Source organism: Anopheles aquasalis, chromosome 3 (assembly GCF_943734665.1).
Source record: "Anopheles aquasalis chromosome 3, idAnoAquaMG_Q_19, whole genome shotgun sequence".
NCBI classification, from domain to species: Eukaryota; Metazoa; Arthropoda; class Insecta; order Diptera; family Culicidae; genus Anopheles; species Anopheles aquasalis.
Genome location: NC_064878.1, coordinates 21927100 through 21949095, shown reverse-complemented (window position 1 = coordinate 21949095; position 21996 = coordinate 21927100). Strand labels below are relative to the sequence as shown.

At 47.1% G+C, this 21996-nt stretch overlaps 3 protein-coding genes across 3 annotated transcripts in view; 2 read left to right on the top strand and 1 right to left on the bottom strand.

The window, feature by feature from the left end:
• The window catches only part of LOC126577402 (amyloid protein-binding protein 2-like), a 2004-nt gene extending 1704 nt beyond the window's left edge, over positions 1 to 300 (top strand). The window contains exon 1 of the mRNA XM_050239007.1: positions 1 to 300. This exon is cut by the window's left edge and continues 1704 nt beyond it. Coding sequence (XP_050094964.1) covers positions 1 to 72 — 72 coding nt within the window. The 3' untranslated portion in view covers positions 73 to 300.
• Positions 1 to 5679, top strand: part of LOC126577391 (glutamine--fructose-6-phosphate aminotransferase [isomerizing] 2-like) — a 67709-nt gene extending 62030 nt beyond the window's left edge. The window contains exon 2 of the transcript XR_007608335.1: positions 5670 to 5679. The gene's annotated coding sequence lies outside the window, so the exon portion shown is untranslated. The remainder of the gene's footprint in view (positions 1 to 5669) is intronic.
• The window catches only part of LOC126577387 (Ig-like and fibronectin type-III domain-containing protein 1), a 101469-nt gene that overhangs the window by 35606 nt on the left and 43867 nt on the right, over positions 1 to 21996 (bottom strand). Inside the window, exon 5 of the mRNA XM_050238973.1 lies at positions 4430 to 4465. The gene's annotated coding sequence lies outside the window, so the exon portion shown is untranslated. The remainder of the gene's footprint in view (positions 1 to 4429; positions 4466 to 21996) is intronic.

Genomic DNA, 21996 nt, shown 5'->3' with positions numbered 1-21996 from the left:
TACGAGCTGGACTCGTCGTTCGAACGGGGCGAAGCCGTCCTACCGTCACCGTCCTGTGGTGTGGCGTGCTAGACCGTGCTTGTGCCGTTGGAATCCTGTCGAAGTGGCCGTTTTGGTTAGGTAAACAAACTCTCCCCCAAAAACACACACCCATACACAACACAACACAAGTTAAAGACTAAGCGAGCGTAGAGTTAGTAGTAAGAAGATTGCGATCGTGTGAGGATCACCTCAAACACCATGAAGATATTAGTCCGCGGAATAATAAATGCTGTTTTGCATGTGAACATGCTACTCTAACATGAACTCCTCTCGTCTCCAGTGCTTAGTCGTCCGATATAACCCTTTTTGCTGGTCTGGCGCCAGACCGGTCAAGCCAGGCGATCACCGTATCGGGATCATAAATCATCGACGACGACACGCCACGGCAACCGAAAAGGAAACGTCACGTCGCTGGCTAGCTAACATCTGACTCTCTGTGTTGTGCCAACTTCTTAAACCGCGCCGACGCTATGCTGTTCAAGGTTACCTCCAAAATGGTGGTGTGAGGTAGCTAAACACACGCGCGTAATCTTGATGACGCAGCGAGCGGCTTTTTTTTTGTTTTGTTTGTTTGTCGGCGATGAGGATCAGCTGTCAGAACCGCCGGTGGTAGAACAAGATCGACAAGAAGCGTGGCGGCTAGCAAGCTAGTTCTTCTTCGTTGTCTTCTCGAACCAGTGCTTCTTCCTCTTCTTCTAGCACCTTGTGGGTTCAAGGTAGGTGATTTTTGGGGTGTTGAAGTCGCGCCTCTTTAAGATGTGGCCGCTCGATAGCAGTGACGCGCGTAACTTGTTGAATATATTAAAAGGAGCTGGTATAAGGAGTGAACTGAAGATGAAGCTCTTGATGAAGCAGTAGAGGTCACATCGACGTTGAATGCTGGCACTGACGCCATTGCTCGCTTGAACTAACATAAATACCCCTTGGGCAGGTGATTCAGTCGTTTAATTTTTGCTGGATCTAGCCTCCCTCCCCGGGGGTACATACTCATTAGCTTCCGAGTTAATAATTCAATTCCGATCCACTTCACGCACGCACGCACGCTCATGTAGCACCAACTAGTCCAACATACAAGTACCCCAAACGCGGCTAGTGCGTTTTGAATTATGCAACTAAGCGTACACTCGACCATCATTCGCAACATCATTAATTTGCTGTTCGCTTCTCGTCCCCTCGTGTGCTGGATTAGGCACCGGTGGAACATGTGTAAACCACCGGGACTTCATTCTGGTCACTGAACCCCCTCTGGTGTGGTGCATGATTAGTGCACTGTTCACCCGTCCATGGAGAGCGCGAGAAAGAGAGAGCGCCCTAATCTGACTGACTAATCTGGCTCAGGGCCAGGGCTTTAAATATGCAACAATGTTTAGGGTCGACGTCCAGTGAAAATCCCCCCCCCCCCACAGGATCCACTAATCGACGCACGGGATCGCATGGCGCTTGGCTATGCAAATTGAGGTCAACAGTGTGGTGGCGCGAGCTGCCACCATTGTCGTCCTCGTCGTCGTCGTCGTCGTGGTCGTCGGGAACATCTGCCACAATGGTTCGCGTGCTGGAGCGTATCCAACAATCACCTCCGAAAACTGATGCATCAGTCATCAGTGGTGGACGATAAAGGTTCGCTCGGACATCTCGGAAACTCGGATCCCAAATTCAACGACAGCGCCAGTCCGCCAGCCAGCCAGCCAGCGTGGTCGATAGATTGAATAACAATTAGCCTAATCGTCGAGCAATTGAGGCCACGGCAGAGGACTGCACCGGGGTGGTTTTAAGCTGATAGCTTTAATCAACGGGCCACTATAACGACAACAGCACAGCGCCATCACAGGTCAAGGTAATTGGTCAGCAGCAGCAACAGCAAACTAAATCATCCGAATCAGGTTGCGGCAGTGGCTGCAAGTCTGGTTATCGCACCCGGTATCCATTTATCACAGCGGTGGCCAGAACCAACCGACCAGGCGGATCGATCGATAGAATGATTTATCCGTTTATGGTTAAACGGTCTATACTCCATCTCCCGTCCGGTCCGGGGACTTCATCAACTGGCGCCAACATGTAAATCCATTTAATGCCCAAAAAAAACAGAAAGAGCAGCTCCGCTTCCTGGTATTCGAAGTCGAAGTCTAGCACATGGCTCGAGGTTGCCTCTCGGTTCACGTGAGTAAGGTGTTCAAATTATCCACTCCAGGCGTTCCCGGCGGTCCACTGCGTCATCGGGCGATCGAGTTGTTTACTACTCGAGTGCGCCGCAAACTCTCTCGTCAATGGCCAGACACACGTGCTGTCGTCGTCGGGGAATGCGTCGTTCCCTTTTTCAGACTGCACCTCCGAACCCAGTTCATTCCCGGGACCGGTCTAGACGAAAACAAAATGCTCCAATAATGCTCCAAAGTTGCATCAGACGATGCGTTGCATGCACGTTGCAGTGGGCCCGGGCCAGACAGGGAGACCAGGGAGCGTTCCCTTGGTTCTCACTCACTCGCTCCCGTGGAACCTGCAGATGGCTCGTGTCGGCTAGATGTTTAGCACGTTGTTCTCCGCGCAATGTGGAGTGGGCAATGAATAATTTAATGCACAATCCAGTGGGGATCTGCTCGTGCCCCTCGAATCGATTGCACAATCGATTGTGTTCGGTATTGCGTTTCGGGGTTTCGGAATAAGAACTCCAACAATCCACTCTCCAGGTTTTTCCAGAACGCCGCGACCCGGACATGGATCCTTTTCTTGAAGTCGATCGATCGATTGTAGTGTGATGGCCACCGGGGGCACAAACAACCATACGGGGCCGCTGTTCGTTTCGAAAGGGGGATTGGGTGGCGTGCTATAGAGAGACGCCGGGTTTTCCCAACATACCAGCCGTCATCGTCCTTGGACAGTAACAATGGTGATAACAACAAATGAAGTACATTAGCTATAGACCATCGCTTTGATTGGATCTGATTGGCCGGACGATTGGGGAGGCGTACTACTGCTTTATCGATTTGATTAAAAATTAACTTTCCGGGAGGCGGAAAAGATGGACCCGGGGGATGGGGCTTTCCGTTATCTTTTATGCGACTTCCACGGTTGTTGGTGCTTTTGAGGGAGCTCTCGTTTGGCTTTCTTATGGACGAAAATGCAATTCCTTTTAGTACTTCTAGTGTGCATTTGATGAAGCATAAGGAAGAAAGTTTTGAGAATGTTTCTTAGCGCGGAACGAAAAGTGCACTTGGCGATAGGATCCTCATTGTCCATTGTGTGATCATCAGAAGGAAGTGATAGGCCCGAAACGATTATGGTAATTCAATTTAGGGCATTTAATCCAAATTCCACCGGCGATTGCGATTTAAAAGGTTCCGTGGGGCTGCTCAGCGAAAAAAACTCAAACTAAAAACGGTTTAATCAAACTGTTCGAGCGAGCGCATTCGAGCAGGTTTTCGAGCTGTGTTTATTCTCATCTAACATCAGGCGTAATCGCGTGATAATCTATCTCCAGGCGCAATATTTTTTTTTTCTACCTCCTTTTCTGCTTTGGGTGTTGATGCTGATTTTGTTGTAAATATTATTTCCATTAAGACTTAATAAAATGTTAAAAATTCGTAGTCTAATATAACATTAACGAAAAGAAGAGAATTAAATGTTTCCGTGGAAACAAAAGGGTAGAAATTACCATTTTTAGATGCGAATGAACGTGTGAGAAAACACGTGATGGGAGGTATCATAGCCATAAATTGATTTCTTCTGAATCTCATAAAGAGAATACATTAAATATGCTATGCATACGAACTCAATTGTTTCTGCAGTCATGTATGGTAGGATAATTTCTGCATGAAGTAGCAAACCAACAACTTCGTTTTGCATACACGAGACATCCTTGTTCTGATGCTTCCAATTGACGTCAGAATATTTCCCTGTTGTGCCATGGGAGCATGGCAACTAGGGAAAAGTAATCTTTTGAAGCATAACGATGCTGCAGTTTTTTTTCCTGAGAAAAACTGCATCATCCGACATTATGCTTCCGAATGGAATTTTATATACTGCGCCTATCATGACAACCTGAATTGTGATAAAACCCTCCGTAGTCTAGTGCTACCAAGCGTCGCCTTGCGTGTGGTCGGTCTGCCGGTCTGGCTGCGGTGCACAACAAACCATTTGGGTCAATCCGATTACGGGCATGCGATGGTTGGCGTACCATCGAGTCAATTATGATTAATAAACCCTCATTAGCTGCACTTCGTTACAGCGGCACAATCAATATTCAATTTCTTCGTCTGCAATGATGCGATCGATAGAACCCGATTTGCCACGCTACCGACATGCGACACCGTCATGCGATTGTTCAGAGCGAGTGATTCTAATGGGAATGCCATAAGCTCCTGGAGGACACTCAGCGCGTCTGCATACTTACATGAGAGGGCATCGAAGGCTTCGTCGTTGATATAAGCTGTGGAAGAGAGACAAAAAGGGAGAGAGAGAGAGTGAGAATCGAGGGAAATTAATAAAAAAGTAATAAAACGTCAGAATGATCCTAGATGATGAAATCATTGCAATCAGTCTCATAAAATGGGAATGCCTGCCTGGCACCGGAAAGGTAATATCAGCAACATTGGCTGTTAACAATTGAATCGAAAAGCATCGCATTAAACAACCGGAATCACTGTCACTTCATTTCCGCCATTTTCCACCATGCACCATCTCTTCCTCCTGCGACTCCTCTACCTTTACCTTTACGCCGATTATATTTGCAAAACGTTTTATAAAAAAAGCTTTAAAAAACGGAAATACTGTCGATTTGAACTCGCGGAAAATGCGCGCGCGATCCGCTGTCGGCACCGAAAATGACAGTATCGATTGGAAACTCATTTTCCTAATGGATGCTAGTATAAAACGAGCAAAAATTGGACAAGGGGAAAATGGGGTGCATTTTTCATGAAAGTAATAACGTCACGTCACACACCGTTTACCGCGCGGAGTCAACACTCTCTCTCTGTTCCGCTCGCTTTTCTGTGAGGATTCAGGGCTGCCCCGGGCTGATGTTTTATTCATAATTTTTTTAAGAACATGATCGGGAGTTTCACCTTTTTCTGGAGAACATATGGACCCCTTCCAACAGGGAAATCGAATTTTCTGCTTCAAAAGTACGAGAATGTAGGTCAGAAAACGGATCAGCATCGTTTTTGTTTGATGTCTGCAACTGGCAGTTGCACAACGAGTCCCGGCATCGGCTTAATCACCATAATCAACGTCCCCGCACACATTGTCCCACGCTTACGCACGTAAAGCACTCCCTCCCGCACCCAGCCATGTAGCATGCAATGCAAAGCATTTAAAATGGAATGAATTGAGAGAATGTTTTAATTTGCACTTCCTTTGATATGTGCTCCATCAACGGTAGTCACAGTTTCGCATGGGCTCAGTTTCACTTTCATATCCATTAAGTGCAACGATCTCTCCGCCAGCACCCCCCATCGCATTCATTCATCCAGTTGGCCGGGCCAATTATGCCACAGCACAGACCGGCAGAACTCATCATCCGCGTTGTCGAGGAGAGTTTTGCGTCGAATGTGCGATCAAATGGAACGGGGCTCGAGCAAGCTGTTAGTTTGCTTATGAGCTGGTTCACTTTCTCGTTGCTCGAGCCACTCGAGTTGGTTCCTGTTATGGGACACGCCGGACACTTGGTGGTCAGTTCCGATTAGAGCAGAGCAGAGCAGAGCAGAGCATAGAGACTGCAGACATAACTAGCGACGGTGATGTGGCGGAGCTGATGATGATTGTTTCGTGAGGGTTTCCTCTTTGAGTTGGTCAAACAGTTTGCACAGAGCGAGCTAAATGATGCATCTGGCGCTGCTATTCATGCTCCGTGGGGGGTGGGAGAGAGATAATAGTCCCTATGAAACTATTACTCGCTGGTCCCAGGATTTAATAACTTATTTATTAATCAGAATGGAAATGTTGATGTTAAGAGTGGGAGTATACCAGAAAGATCTTGAGATGACATCATCATGAAGTTGATATTTTGTTAATTTGCAGTACTCTGTACGGTTATCCAAATATCATTTGATTCCTAGTAGAGTAGCTCCATGGTACTATCCTCATTTGACATTAACATTTAGTGCTGCATCTCCCAACAAGTCTGCTAAGAATCTCGGGTACTGTGCACCCACATTCTGTTTGCTATTTTCACGTCAACTAATGTGAACGAGTTTGGGGCAGGTACGTACCCCGTCAAACAGAAACAATCCTTCAGGACGAGAGCCCCTTCAGAGCCTCAGGTCCTCGCCAGGTCCTTGAAACAACGAAGGCACGAAATCCACCGTTCAGTCGTTAGCCGGTAACTCCAAGAAGCTCGCTCAAGATACGTCCACGTGTGCAAATGGTCGTCTACAACTCGGCGAACAGACAGTGGTGGTAATGACGGTGCCGTGGAAGGTGGTGGTGCAGCATACCAGGAAGCTGCAGAAAGTGCATTTACAGGAAGTGGGTTTCAACGCGTGTGTGTGCGCGCGTGCGCTCAGTCTGCCTCCCGCCTATTCCCGTCCCAAAAAGGTGTCAAGCTGTGAGCTCGTGTGTGAAGACGACGTTTCTTTTGACGAAAACTTGGGACGCCGTTGCGATTTGGTCCGAAATGGTACGTGATCTTGGGTGCGACAGCGAGATTTCCTGCTGTTGCTGCGCCTCAGGCACGGCACGGTAGACACAACAAGAGCGAGAACACTGCCTCATGTCATGTCAGACCGAACCGTACGCTTGCAGCATCACGATGATCACGTTGTTGAAGTTGATGAGCGTTTAGGGCTGCACTGCTAAGCATCTCACAGTGGTGGCTCTAGGGCATTGAGTTGAAGTGTTCTTTGTACGGTTTACTCACGAGATTCTCATAAAACTCTCTAATCTATGAAATATCCCATGCTAGCGGCGCTAGAGACGCGGTGATTTGTAGTCTCCATTCATCTACAAACTTATCAATTCGCAACCTCATTACAAGCAGCAACACGTACTGCATCACATCATACACCATGGATCGCCAAGATGATACCTAAGTATGTCATTAGTCGTCGGCCAGCGCACGTCTCTCCTTGTTTGAGCAGAACCAGCTGAAAATGAGTTCCTTGAAGCGACCAAATGTCTTCTCCAACCAGTGTGACGTGCGCCCGATCCGGGAGATACTGTCCGGCGAGTTTATGATTTTTGCGAGAAGGGAAAGAAAGGCCAAAGGAATCCCCAAACCACATCCGGTGGCCGGAAGTTAGAACGCCCCGACACGGGCACGGCTGATGTGGTTGACGGATGTTTCCCGAGATTTTGTGGCCTTTTTGATGTCAGTGCGACTGTCTTGTAAGGTCTTTCTTGCTCTCTCTCTCTCTCTCTCTTGCTAGAATCGAGGGCTTTTTCCTTTAGTATCCGGTATGAAAAATTTAATCGTTTGATAAATATTTCAGCACAGAGTGAGCGCACACGAGCGTTCTCTTCGACAAAAGAGCTGCGTACGATTCACTGGAAGTGGCAGAAGATGGATCGCCTCGGTGAGGGGCGCCAGGCGAACCGAATCCTTTCCCCCCCCCCCCTCCCCTCTCCGAATGGAACGAGTTTTCCTCAGAAGGTAATACTCGCTCGGTAGCAAAGTGCCGGGGTTTCGCTTCGTTTCGCCTTCGGTCGGTTAATTAGGTTTTCGGCGCTTCGGCGTTCCACTTAAACGCGTGTTTTGTGGGAACTGGATGTCATGCAAAGCGGATTACAAGGAGGTAAGTGAATTTGAGTTTCGGAAGATTTCGAATTCTCTCTTCTAAACCGGCTTATGTGCGAAAGCGGTTTTTGAAAAAATTCGCGATAATTTTTTTTTTCTTCCTTTTCAATGTCAAACAGCGGCACGAGCGACCGGGTATGACAAGCGATCAAAGATGAAGAGAACCGACGGAGAAAAGGGATTAATATTCCAAGAGAAGAATATTAATTAACAGTTCCAACAGCTAATCCGGCTCTTGAGTTGATAAAACATGATACACACAAATACACACATAGCAAATACACCATTCGCAACACTTTTTACGACGGGCCCACCCCCAGAATGAGTCCTTGGGCTTTGTGTCGTCGGTCGAAAGCTTCTCTCAGAAAGGAAATAACAGTAGCCCTCGTAGCAGTATCCTTAATTCCTACCTGACAACAAAGGACCCTCGAGACAAAATATGCATAATCTGCGCATATTGTTTGATTTGGAAATCTTCTGCAATCTTCATCCCGGGGACAAATATTGGAACACCGTACAGGCAGCACGCTCTGAGGCTGTGGTGAAGAACAAAATGGTGAGACAACACGCGCGAGCAGAACTCCCCAGCCGACGAATGACGTTGACGAATGAAGGGCGAGCGAAGGTGGTAGAGGAGTACGTCAGGTGTTTCAAAGAAAAGGGAAAATCGCGGGAAAACCAAAACAGCGGTGGAAAAAGCGGTGAAAAAATGGGGTCGACTGATGCCAGCGCCATACCATATCGCGTATTGTACCTTTAGCGTTGAGCATTATGCTACGCGAGCATGATTCATATTGCGTTCATATTCACTGGCATCGCTGCCTGTTGTCGCTACCACAACTTCTGGCTGTTGCTCGAGTTCTTTTGCTTCCTGGAAGCAGCTGATGAGAGAACGACACAAGGCGAACTCTAGATGCCTATGCATGTGTGTGAATGTGTGTTTGCTTTCATTTAAAATCCAGCTGCAAATGCAAAAAGCTTCACTAGAAGTCACGCTTTTGACTTTCTTCCGTCAAACAGCAGTTCAACTGCGAGGTAACGGGTCCTCAATGCTACATATTGCAGAAGAACGCACGATGCGATGAAGAAAATAGCAAAAAAGAAAAGCTTTGGCGTAACTTGGCGACAGTGAGCACGAAAGTTGCTGTTAACAGCCAGGCAATTTCATTCAATCCCGCTGTGAGGTTTTTCAATTACCTATCATTTTTCTTTCCGCGAGTCAAAACATTTTCTAACGACATTAAAGTGCAAGTAACACAACTTACTATTGGCGTTAAATTGAGTTACTTTAATGAATCGGCACAGCTCCATTTTTGGCCCAAAAACCATTTCCAACTCTTGACTCTTTCCGCTGCTCCAGTCCGGCATGATTAATGATTGAGTTGGCTACCGACCTAGAATCCGGGAATGGCCCTAGTCATCGGATCGATAATCCTTTCACCGATTTCGAAGCTGATTCGTAACGCGGCCACCCCGTCCTCCTTCGCTGACCCAAATTTCTCGGCCATTTCCCGGCCTGCGTTCTAGCGTTTCCGGTTCCGGGCCTTACCCTTAATCAGTCCTCGTAGTTCTCTCCCCAAAAATCAACAGTTAGTTGCTGTGCGAGGCGAAAAAAAGGTGATTGGAGGAGGAAGAGAATAAAAAGGTTGCCTAATAGTTGATGGCCTCGTGGTCGGCCTGTTCAGGACGCGCTCGGTCACAAAACGGGTTCCCCCCGACGGGCCAACGGACGAATAATCCTTCGAATTGGAAGAACATCGGAGGGCAAGCGTTGTGGTTTGCTCCCCAAAAAAAATGGAAGGATCAGAACTAGTGCGAGAAGTTGAATCGATATCTTCATCTCGAGGATTGGGGATTTTAGCTCGGTTTACTGGCAACAGAATCGAGGGCTTTTTTCTTGGTTTGGTGGCTTCGCTAAGAGTTTAAGGTTATTGGCATGCTAAGCCGCTTGGCCCGTGGCTAGATCAAACAACTCTCGGGGCTAACAGTGTGCTTATTGAGAGTTCAGATTTGAAAGTGATTTAACGTTAATTCGGACAAAAAAGGGCTCATTTTTTATATGTTTTTGTGATAAAAACATCAGTTTAATTTTTTTCGTAAATTTCATATTGTACCACAACTATTCAAAAATATTAGGATCAATCGCAGGGTCATGGCATCATTCCTCGAAAGTCATGTCTGCAAGCATGTGCTTTTTGGCAGCATTTTAAATTATGAATGTGATGATTTCAAATATGTTGTTTATAAATCTAAGTTTTACATAATTATTTTTAAAAATTTGAAATGCGGACAAAGAATTGCATAATTTAAAAAGATCGGGCCTGTAGTTTTAATGCTACTATGGACGATAGTTATGGATCAGTCGCTAGAAGGTGGTTAATCAAACTCCAAATTTTATATACAATATTCATGAATGATCCTTTGCCCAAGAGATTAATAAAAAAAATACGAAAACTAATATAAACAATGTTACTTCCCCTAATAAACACTTCTTCAACAATGTTAACGATGACGCTTGGCACAATATACCACCGTTCCACAGCTACTGGAAGGGCTTTCATTTTCATGCCAGCTCACGTATGTCCGCGTGTTACTACATCGAGATGAAACCACCATCGTTTAATCATTTAACAAGCGGGCGCATCATTTAGTAATTCAGCGCATGCGGTACTCATTACCTGTTAACGACGCAATAAAGTCACTGGTTCCGGGGTGGTATCTCTTTGCCGCTCCATTTCGATGCACAAAACGCACAAGAGACGGCCACCATCATATGCAACTGCTACTGCTTGAGCAAACACACCGCGCCCATTACGCACGGTTGCATCAAAAATGCGATTTGACGACGATGCAACGCAACGCATCGCAATTGCCCCTCGATGATGATGGTGGTGTGTTTGTATGTGTTCTCTGCTCCGCCAATGTGACATTTCTCTCCATGCTGCCCAGCATGGTGGTAAGTAAATGGCCGTTTTTTATTCAATTTCATACGCCAGAGCCAGCGTAACTCGGTTTCTTCTGGTACGCTCTGGTCTCTGGTCAGTTGTCGGTGTTCTTCGTCAGCTAAATTGTGACAACACAATTGCAAGTGATTCAACTTTCTTAAGCGTCTGCAGCTACTGCTACTGCTTCTTGATTTGATGATCAGCAGTAATAGTGAGGCAATAATCAATTCCACATCACGGCCGACGCGCTCTTCTGTATCCGTCGTTCATTCGCTTGGCAGCGAACACGCAAATCGTAAGATCAATCGAAGATCCAAACGAGAAGGGGATGGGTAGAAGGGAGGGGGACCTCGATCGCACAATATGCTATCGGAGATTGGCGAAGTGGCATTTTGCCGTGGCGGTGACATTCAGAATCAGTTTCCTCATCATCATCATCATCTGATTTCGTCACCAGCACCAGCAGCGATGCGAGAGATGCGTCGCCGGTCCGGTGCGACCGGTTCCCGTTCGTGGCGTTTGTTTGCCTTTCCAATCACGAGCCCATCCCCAAGAACAGCTGATTGTAGGTTCGTGCACCTGAATGCCAATTGCGGCAGTCACCGTTCCGTTGGGCGATGTTCATCATCATTTGTCCCAGCACGGTGACGGTGACTCGACTTTCAGAAGTTGCCAGTCGCAAAAAGAGTCCTTCAGCACGTACACCGCCACAGGGTCAATCCGGAGGCGTAGGCATTTGGACGGGGAACTAATTGTGAGTCGCGCTCTGCTCCGAGCTGCACGTGGTGGTTATCGCGGACATTCGTGAGCCGATTCCGATCGCCAAGTCTTTGTTTGGCGGGAATGCTATTTTTTATTTATTACCCGGAAAGGGCGCGAGGAGGATGCGTAATGAAATGGCACAAGATATGATCGACGATTTGTTAGGGAGAGGCTTCTAAAAATCAATTAAATGAAGTCACAATGGATGGTATAGTGTTGTTTGGATGAACAGGATCTGATTGTTATTGTTGTTGGCTCAAATTCCGGGGTTTTGGGAGTAGGACGATGGATGAATAGAGATATAAAAAAAAATCCTGAATTATAATGCTATCTCAGATATTTTTTGTATCTTACAAATCAAAGTCTTTTTTCTTAAAGAAAAAATCTTATCAAAGGTAACCGGCAAAACTTAACCAGGCATTGGTAATTCAAACTAAGTACTTCATTTACATTCTATTCTTATCAATAAACAATTTATTTGTGAAGTTAATAAATTATTATATAGAGAATTCAAATAGCATTCATATTAAATCATGTTTGTGTTTATTACATCATCTAGCACCTGGCTGAACTTTTTAAAGAAATACAATAACATTCTTACGATTAGGAAAATTAGCGGGATTGAGAATATGTAGATTCAACAGAAAAAGCCACTTTTCAGGTTACAAATTTGAAAGAGTCCTCAAATGAAGATATAATACAAATAGTTTATTCACTTCATTTAGAAAATCTACGAAAGACTCGTCGTTTTTTTCTTCAAGTTATTCTAATATTATCTAAAAAAAAAATGAGGATCTCAAAGAATGCTTACGAAACGCTTACGAAATCCTATAGCTTATAGCAATACTTTGGATGAGCCACCATTTGCATTAACCCAGAAGATCTCTTGCATCGATCTACGCGAGCGCTTAATCGAACCTCTGCCTTTCTGCTCGTAAAGCCCACAAAAAATAATTAGTATTTCCCTTGTTATGGTTTTGTTTTTGTTTTGTTCTAAGTAGCAGTAGCAGCCATTGACGCAAAAGGAACAACACATTCGAGCGTCCTGTGCCACCAATCATTTACGTCAGCCCGCGGTATCCACCCAAAACCATCCCTCATGCAGCATAATCATAATCCAGCCGTTTCGATATCCCACCCTACAAAAATCGCGCTCCCTGGGTCAATGCGCCCGCGGTCACGGAATCGATCCATTTCCCTCCCCAAAAACCGACGACAAACAAACTGTACGTGTGTGTGGTCTGTGCAATCGATATTGAATAATTTCATAATCCGACACCTCCGGACTGTGGCAAGAAGACCTCTGGCCTCCTCCTCTCCTCTACTGCGAGGTCACTCCGAGGTGGCGACCGCAAGTCAATTACTTCGCCGGGAGCGGAAGCTGAACGGCCCAGGAGAATGGCCAGACCGCCAGCCCCAGCCAGCGGTCCGGTGCGGTCGGCTGGAAAAGCGTCAAAGCGAATCAAAGTTTTTCTAACGACCGCAGGCCATTCCAAACAGCCCACCTACGAGACGGAACGACCGACGTAGACCGAAGCGTGGGTCAAAATGGGAAGGAAGGGATGGAGGGGAAGGTTGAAATTAGTTTTCCATTTCGTTCCCGGTTCGGAACCGACCGCTACGGGGGTGATGGAGCGGGCAAAACGGATTACGCTTACATTAGCATACGAAAGCAGTCCACCGGATAGCTATAGGGCCGCCACCCTCGCACCGCGCTTCGAGGCCACGGGCATTAGCTGGTGGCGACCTCACGTTGACATCTAGCTGGCTGGCGTTCTAGTCGCACGGGAACCGTCGCACCAGCGACTGGAAGGTTGTTTTTGTCGCGTGGCCGGACGGCCGGATTAAGGAGAGGAGACTTGGGAGGAGAGTGGTAGAAGTTGCGGCGCGGAAGCGGTTTAATAGCTTCGATCGACAATTCTTACGTAACTACTCGAACCTCCCTCCCTCCTTTATGCGACATTTGCTGCTCGCTCGCTGGCTGGCTGTACACTAGCTCAAGGACACCTGGAGGAGGATTTTGTCCGGGTCCGGGTCCGGGTCCGGATCGTTAGTCGGTTATAGTAAACATTCCAAGAAATCGCGTTGCGTGTGAGCAGACAAGCCACGATCGATCCATCTTACTGCTGAATACTGGAAGGGCTTGCCGGAAAGCCTCTGGAATAATTGGTACCATGGGATGCGCTTTGGACTTGAAGCTAACTCCGGTCCGGACGACCAGTTCTCCAAACTAGAGGACACGTAGACCGTCAGTAGCCCATGTTGTTAGTGGATTATCCGTGCGTACGCGGAAAGCTTATTGGAGACGGACGGACGATGACTCGTGTTGCTGGCCGGAGCTGTGTGGCGCGATTCAGGACAAGTTATGAAAATGGCCAGATAACTTCCGACACGTGGGACCACCCGGGGGGTGGGGTATGTCATCATATTCTGGGGATTCCTTTGGTTTTTCCTTCCTTTTTTTGGGTGCTTTATTACAACGCTACGCTCGCTGAAACGACGTTGGCCGCCGGTGACGGTGATAAATAGGTTTCGGAAGACCTTTCACCTCCTCCTCCGGCAGATTCTTCGTCGGTCAATGGGGTCATTTTTATAGGAGCAAATATGTTTGCAAGCTACCAAGAAAAGTTGATGACATACTGGTGCTAAGTCCAGATTGATGACACAGGGAGAGAGAGAAAGAGAGAGGGCACTAAACCTGCAGGATAGTAAAGGATATTCGGTTTTGCAGGACATTCATGGGTTTTTATAGGAACATTTTTATAGAATCTGTTGGACGGGATGGATGAAGGATTCATTCCTTGTAGCGCTGTCGCGCACTGGGGACAGCATCATTGAGTTATGGTTGTCGCTCTTTTATGTTGATAAATCATTCATCATGTTTATCACAACATTTGCCCTCGTACTTTTTTATAGTTTCTCTCCCGAGTTCCACAAAACGAGCATTCCCGGGATGTGCGAATAAAAAAGAAGAAACATTCTCGCATTAAAACATAAGCTCGCACCGTGAGCCTACCCATTAACCCCCATCTTCCTCTTCGCTACCATAGGAGATAAGAGACAATCCCTTTGGCCATTCGCGCGCGTTCAACGCGAACTCGCTGGCATCTACAGGAAGTAATGCAATTTGTCATCACTTGTGCACCAACTTTCCCACTCCCCCTTGGTAAGGTTCGCAGCAGCAGCGCATCCCGAAACGCTTCCGTTGCATGTGCAGTGATTTATCTTTCGCAATATCCTCAGAATGTCTTTCTCCTCGCGGGCACCTCCATGAGAGGAGCGGGAAAAATGCGCTCACGGCAGCAATCGAACTGCAATGTATACCGCATCGGAGCAATATTTCACTCGACGGGACCTTGGCCTAGACACACACCCAGGGGGCACACGCGACCGTGCGATATACCGTTCTCCCTGGCGTGGTGGTGCCGCTTTTCGGTACAGCCTAACACAGGTCCAACACCCAGGGCCTCGGCGTGTATTCGATAAACATTTCACTTTTCCGCGCGGAAACCCATTTCCACGTTCGGCGTTCTTCGGTACTGGCGAAAAGGAGGGGGGTAGGGTGGTCTAGGCGTCGGTATTTTGATAAGGCCAGCCCGCATTTTGCATTTACAATGGATACGCCATAATCACCGCATCGCCATGCTAGCCATCGCGCTGGCTGGTAGAGTGTTGTGGAATTCGAAGGGGGAGAAGAATGCCAGCTCGAAAAACGTTCGCTTCCCGCCATTGTGTGCTGCTGAATACGCTGCTGAAAAAGGGGTTATTTCCAATGGGGTGGTGCTGGTGGCCTAGTGGTGAAAAGCATCGCGATTTTGGCTGGCTGGCCGGCGATTAGAGCTGGCGGAACGAAAAAGTCAAAAGTCATTGCCACGTCACCTAGCGCTTCATCTGACGTTCTTGCCAATTCGTCGAAAATTCCCCCGAAACCGTCGAAGAAAAAAAAAACGAGGGTTTTAGGTCAAGAATGGGTTGCCCGTTGTTTCCGTTGAGCCTCCCTCGTTGGTTGGAAGCCCTAGCTGAGGAAATCGCTGCACCGCTTGGTGGCCTTTCCTGAACAGCTAGAACAGCTCCGTGACCTACCGCTGGCTCGAACATAACCGCGCGTTTAGCGCCGTCCCAAAAATGCCGGTTCGCCATTCATATTATAATTATTTTTTTGCACCAAACCCACCAGTGGCTTCCGCTTTGGCGGGTAACAAACGGCGACTGGAAAAGCGATGAAATTTAAAGTGACTTTTTGCTCTTCCCCCCGTGGACTGACCATTTGAGCGGAGTACAGGTGAGCGGCGCGGGGTTAGGTCATAAAATATGAATCGCGAAGAATGGCGAACGTTTTGCGAATGTTGGCAATTACATAAAAGGGGCGGTCGCCATTCGCGGGGAACTGGTGGGTGTGGGGCGTGATATTTGACATTCAAATGGAAATCACTCACGCCACGCCAGTCGCCAGTGGTGGCCTCGGCTAAAATACACATATTTTCCGCATGAAATGGAAAACCTTTACCACGCGCGTCATTCTATTATGGAAATGCACTTTGACCGGCCACTAACAAAACGGGGTTCTCTGACAGTTGAGTGAGCGTTTCAGGCGGTGATCAATTATTTAAATTATAACAAACAAAACGTCATCAGCTGTTACGGGGAGTGGGAGGGGTATACATATGAATACAACTTTTTGGTTTGGGCGGCCGCTAACATACATGGACATGATGCACAATGTATGCAGAAGGTGGCAACAAAGCGCGGTTGCTCATCAAAAATTCCATGCCTGTTTGTGGTTATTTGTTTTGTCTGGTGGAATGCCGCACAAAATTCTGTAATAGAAAATAATAATTAATGTTTTCCATTATCGCGTTGATGAGATGATTAAACATTTGTTTTGTTGTAACCACAGTCGAATAGAATTCAATATTCGTATTGTAGAGTAATAAAATAAATCAAACGAGATTTTCATGTTTGACAAAAACGTTGATTGATTGCTGAGTTCTATGCATGTATTGAATAGATAAACACCAATCACATCGAATCGAATTAATCGAACAAACAACTAATTGCAAAATGAATATTCACCATTAGCAAAAACATTTCTAAAGTCAAAAATACTAGTTGCTAAGGTCTAGAACGATAAGTTTCAAATCCTTCTATTTCCATAAGTGGCCCAGTGGATATTGAACAACAAAATGATCGCTATACACCCTTCTACTCCAGCAGCAAACCAGGAATCGGTGGGGAAATCAAATAAGAACAATTCATTTCGTTTCACCGACTGCACTGTGACAACATTGTCACTAACAATTGTTATTAACGAGCTGGCATAAATCAATGGAAAAGCAGCACGGAATGGACGGAACAGAAATCAAATCCGAAAACCACAGAACCCAATCGCAACAGCGCAACGCGCTGAGCGCTCAGGTGTGCACATCGATGCCGACGAGCGCTGACCGAATGCTGGCATTTGCCGCCAAGACCACAAATCCAAACCGACGACCGAATGCAGGCGTAACACGACCGCAGCACCACCACTCGCCGTCACAGAATTCTCTTAAATCTTCAATTCGACAATCGATCTGCAACGCGTTTGAGAAGGTAGCAACGACGATAGAAACGTCGTCAGAAGTATAGAAAGGAAGGAAGCAGAACGCGTTCTGTGCTCGCTCGCTGTTCGCGAAGTTTGCGCGTGGTATTCGGTTTTTTTTTTTTTTTTCTTTATTAGTGTGTCATTGCCAGCAGCTGCTGACATTGCACAGCGCAGCACAAGCACTGCCTTACGGAGGAAGGAAGAGCAATGAAACAAACTAGCACTCGGTAGCGAACCGCTGTTTGCTTTCGCGCAAAGTCACGAAAGAAACAGAATTAACAGAAGTTGAACCGGTTCGCGGCGGTAATCGGTGGTCTGTGAGCTGACTGGCATTAGTCCGTGAGCTTATGATTCCAAAGCAAAGCGCGTAATTGATTTCTCTTCATTTTCGTTGGTCAGCTTCGATGGTGCCCATGATTGGATGCTGTGCAGGTCGTCTGGTTTGGTCGTGCAATCGAACATTCTAACTGGAATCTAGCGCATTAGAGCACCTTCTTATCAGGTGAACCGTCCAACCGTCGGCACGTGGCATTCCCTGTGGCTGTGGCTACGGTCCGGTGTGTAATCCGCCATGTAATCCAATATAGAATCCCAGGTATTGGATAACCGGTTAGCTAGGTCGACTTGGCAGTAGCACCTGGGAGCGTCATTGTGGTAACAAATCTTTGCATGACAGGTTCTGACGAGAATATTCCATCACATTCCCTGGTGTCATGTCCAGAGTGGTGTAGTCCGGCTGCTGCTCATCATCAATCAGAAGTCCGTTCGTGCGGTGGAATTCAATCGGTCCACGGTAGAGTCCAGAATAAACATTGTCACATCATAACTGACAATGACCCAGCAGAGGATTCACGTGGTCCTGCACGCCGGGCAGAGCTTAGCCCAGAACGAAATCTCGTCGTCTAGTCTCGCCTGGGAGAGAGCGCCGTTTAAGGGGGTTTATGAAATATGGTCCCAAGGGACCGGTTCGTCTGAACTGCTTCGTCGCTCGTTCTTTGTCCACAGGGCAGGATCCTTATGCTGCCCGGTGGTTACAGAACCCAACGATGTCGGCATCGTATTCCCAAACGCGAATCCGGATGGTCCCCGAGGCGACAGACCTGGTCTGTTTGGGGATGTTATTAAAAATTTATGAAGACCAGCAACCCCGAGCTGACATCAGAATGTTAGGGCTCAGACCGTTCCAGCAGAAAAAAAGTGCACTCTACTCTTGGTCCGGGTGGAAGGAGGGTGAAGCAAGTTGTTTTCCCAAAGCACCGTTGGTCGACTGGATGTCCTTTCTGGTACCGGGCAGCCGAGTATCGCCCTGAAGCCCACTATCCACGGTCTCTAGTGCACTTCTGAGCGGGACGGGTGCAAAGCAAACGTCGCAAGCTCCCGGACGGACTCCCATTAAAGAAGGATCAAGAGAGACCAAGGTAACCAAGGTAGCGACGAAGCGTTCAACAGACTGTCCTGGCGCATACCATTTGTCGCCGGCGAAACTGTCCTTCTTCCCGCCCGGTTCACACCGAGGTTCGCACCGAGCGTACAGGGAACGGAACACTACTTGCTTTCCCGTTTCGTTCGCTTGCTCGTTACGACGTTTACGTAGCTGCAGGGATGTCTTGGTCGCTTTGGGGGACGTGGATTCGGACAGAGACACTGCTACGTTGCGAGATCCTGTCTTTCCGTTAGTTTTGCGTCCAAAAGAAATATTTCTTGCAGTTGCTTTTCACGGGCTCTTCTCTCTCCCGGTTTCCTCTCATTTGCACACCCCGGGCCTTTGACAAGCGACACACGGAAGTACACCTTTCTTGGGACATGATTTGGGGCAGGGACTCTCTGTGAGGATCCTGGGACTACTTCAAATATTTACAATGGTCCCACCGTGAGCGGGGACTGCTCGAGTAAGATTGATGATGATTTTGGGGGAAGTGTAAACAACTCAAGTTCCCGGTAGTGTCGGTAGTTATTGCTGTGTACATGTGCGTGAATATTCTGACTAATACATGGTCTATAGAGATAGACTATTATGAGAACTAACACTTCCCTTATTACTCGCTAAACGATGAATAGAGATCATACACTTGGAAACCTGTCAAAGTGTCCAAGTGAGAATCTAGGTAATTGCAAAAGCAAACTGTTCCAATGAGAAGCACAATGCAGTCACCTACAAATACGATATCCGCATTAGCAGCATCAGTACTGCTGCGGATCTGCAACGTTTTCCACTTGCGATGGCATGGCAGCCACAACAAGTTGACAGCACACGTGACGTCATGTGCCAAAGTGTCAAAATATTGCGATGAAACAAATATTTGCAATTATTCGTAAATGGAAACCATATCCCGGTACAGTTCGATCGAGCACCAACCAACATGTTCTGCTGGCCGTTCCCCGGCCCCTGACACAATGTGCCACTTTCTACTCGCCAATGGCTTGGCGCTTGCCAATCCGGAGCATAATATAAACCAGCACAACACCTATCGTGTGTGGAAGGGGCGCGCGCTTATCGCTTCCTAGTCGACAGCCACGGCCACCATGCTGGCTGATCTGGCCGGCCACCCGTCCGGCAGTATAGCGCATTAGCATAACGCCGGGATCTGGCTGGCTGGCACCTCCCTGGCCACAATAAACTCTATCCTGGTCGGGGTCAATCCGACATCGGAAGCCCTGCACGAGCTCACGACACACTCTACATTCGACGTTTCGAACGCGCAACCGCCTCCTTTCTGGCTACCCTGGCCTGCCAATCAAGGTCCGGCATCGTGGTCGGCCACTCGCTCTACGCTCTAAAACCAGCAGCGAAGGTTGGTGGTTGATATCCGGACGGGTAAGCGGGGGAAGGGAGTAAATTTATCGACATTGTTCCGGCCAGAACCCCAGGCCCTGCGCCGTACCGCGGACCGCGTTCAGTAGCGAGAAGCGCACCTGCAGCGCAGTTGCACAGTCGAGATTATATAACGATGCAGTTCTTGGCAGCACGATGAGGGGGGTGAGAGTGATGAGGAGGTGACAGGAAGGTGGCTATGGACCCCGCTCGTAAGCGTGAGATAGTGCGCGAGTCAAGGGATTAGCAATGCTTCTGCTGCTGGTGCTGCTGCCGGAGACAATGCTGCCGATGGTTCGTGATCCGTACTCGGCGGTTCGCATACAGCACACGGTAGTCTGCGTCATGGTGCGTCGTCGTCGTCGTCGTTGTCAGGTCTTGGCCCGCTCGTATAATTAGATACTCGGACACCGAGAACCGGGGGGTGGTCTTTGTAACATCGAAACGAGATTTTTGTTTTCTTTGTTTCACCTGTGCTGCTGACGGAAACAGGCCGGTGAGGCGCTTTGGTTGCCCTGTCGACCCCCGGCAAGGCCTCGCCATATCGCGTATCGCGTGTCAAGCCGGCATCATCGTCGAAGGTGTCGTTTATCGTCGGTGCGGTGCGTCTTCGTGGTCCCCTGCCACGCCGGGGAACAAAGGGAAGTAATTAACCGTGAGACAGCGGGCTGCCCCATCCCCCTCTCGGGCCTGTTTCGTGCCTGTCGTTGATTAATTAAGATGCTGGGGCAATACATCTACATCGGACCGATCGGATGGACCGGAACGGACCCTATGGGGGGGACTGGAGGGTGGCAGATCGATCGACGACCGACCCATCGGAAAAGGCACCTTGACCATCGCCGACGCGTCTGGGAATCATCTTGCGATCGGCGATGCGATGCAGCACTTTGCGATGCAAGCTCGATTGGTGGCTGGATGGTGGATGGATCTTGCCGTTCACTTCCTGACAGCGCACACCGCAACACGAGAAGAGAACAGCGACGGTTCTGGGTTATATAATTGTGACACTTTTAGCACCGTGCACTTGGCGTGAGTCAGCAGCAGTTTGTGCGCTGCAATAGTGATTTGTGATTTTACAATGTTTGTTAGTTTGTTCTAGCACTGATTGATTTACTGCATGTTGGCTATTTTAATGGGCATTTTTGTGTTTATGGTAGAACTTACGAGAATTATTTATCTTATTTGAAGATTAGAGAAGAAGACAAGAATCTATCTTATTTGAAGATCTCTGCGAGTATTTTTCACAATTCCAACAAATGTTATCTCTATTTAGCCCGTTTTTTTAAATGTAAAAATCTCTATGTAAAAATGATGTACATGTATGTTTTATGTAATTATGTATGCAATTATATGAAAATCGTAAAAAGAACAACTTTTATTCTCTTTTACCACTTCTGATGACCCATCAAGCAGCTACGATGGGCTCTGTTTTTGGTCGAAATCGATAGACTTACCCCTCTAAGTGACGAACCCGACTTGATCATTGATCTATCCATCACCTTCATAGTGTAATCACTTTTTCAACTTAAAAAATCTACCGAAGATCGAAAAATTATAAAATCGAGAAAACCTCAACGGGGCTACTTGGATAAATTTATAATCTAACAAAATCATACTGGGATGGTATATTTCAGATGAACCAGCAGTTGGCTACGATGGGCATTGGAAAAAAGCTACTTTTCTAAGACACTTCTTCCTAAACATGATTCCATGGATGAAGTTTTTAATAAATCTACCCCGAAATAGAATCAAATAATATTGAAAAATCTTAGTTCAATACGTCATTCACTTATTAAGAAAATATTAAGTTGAATGGTTTCTTTACAAAAAAAAAGACAAATGTGAGCCTTTTTTGGACCCGAATTAACCATGGCGGCCGATAGCATGCGCGGAAAATGTATGGTCGCTGAGACGGCAATAATCAATTTGAAATTGAAATAAATTTATGAACTTGCACGATAATTATCTGTTTTAGTAGTAATAGTCTCAACATTTTGCAAGTTTAGCATTTAGTTTGCAATTTTTTATCCTATTTTATCCCAAAAACATCGGCAAACCTAGGCATTTAAACAATTTTAGCTTGTTTTATATGTTTCCGTTCGTATGTTTAACAATAAATTTGCTG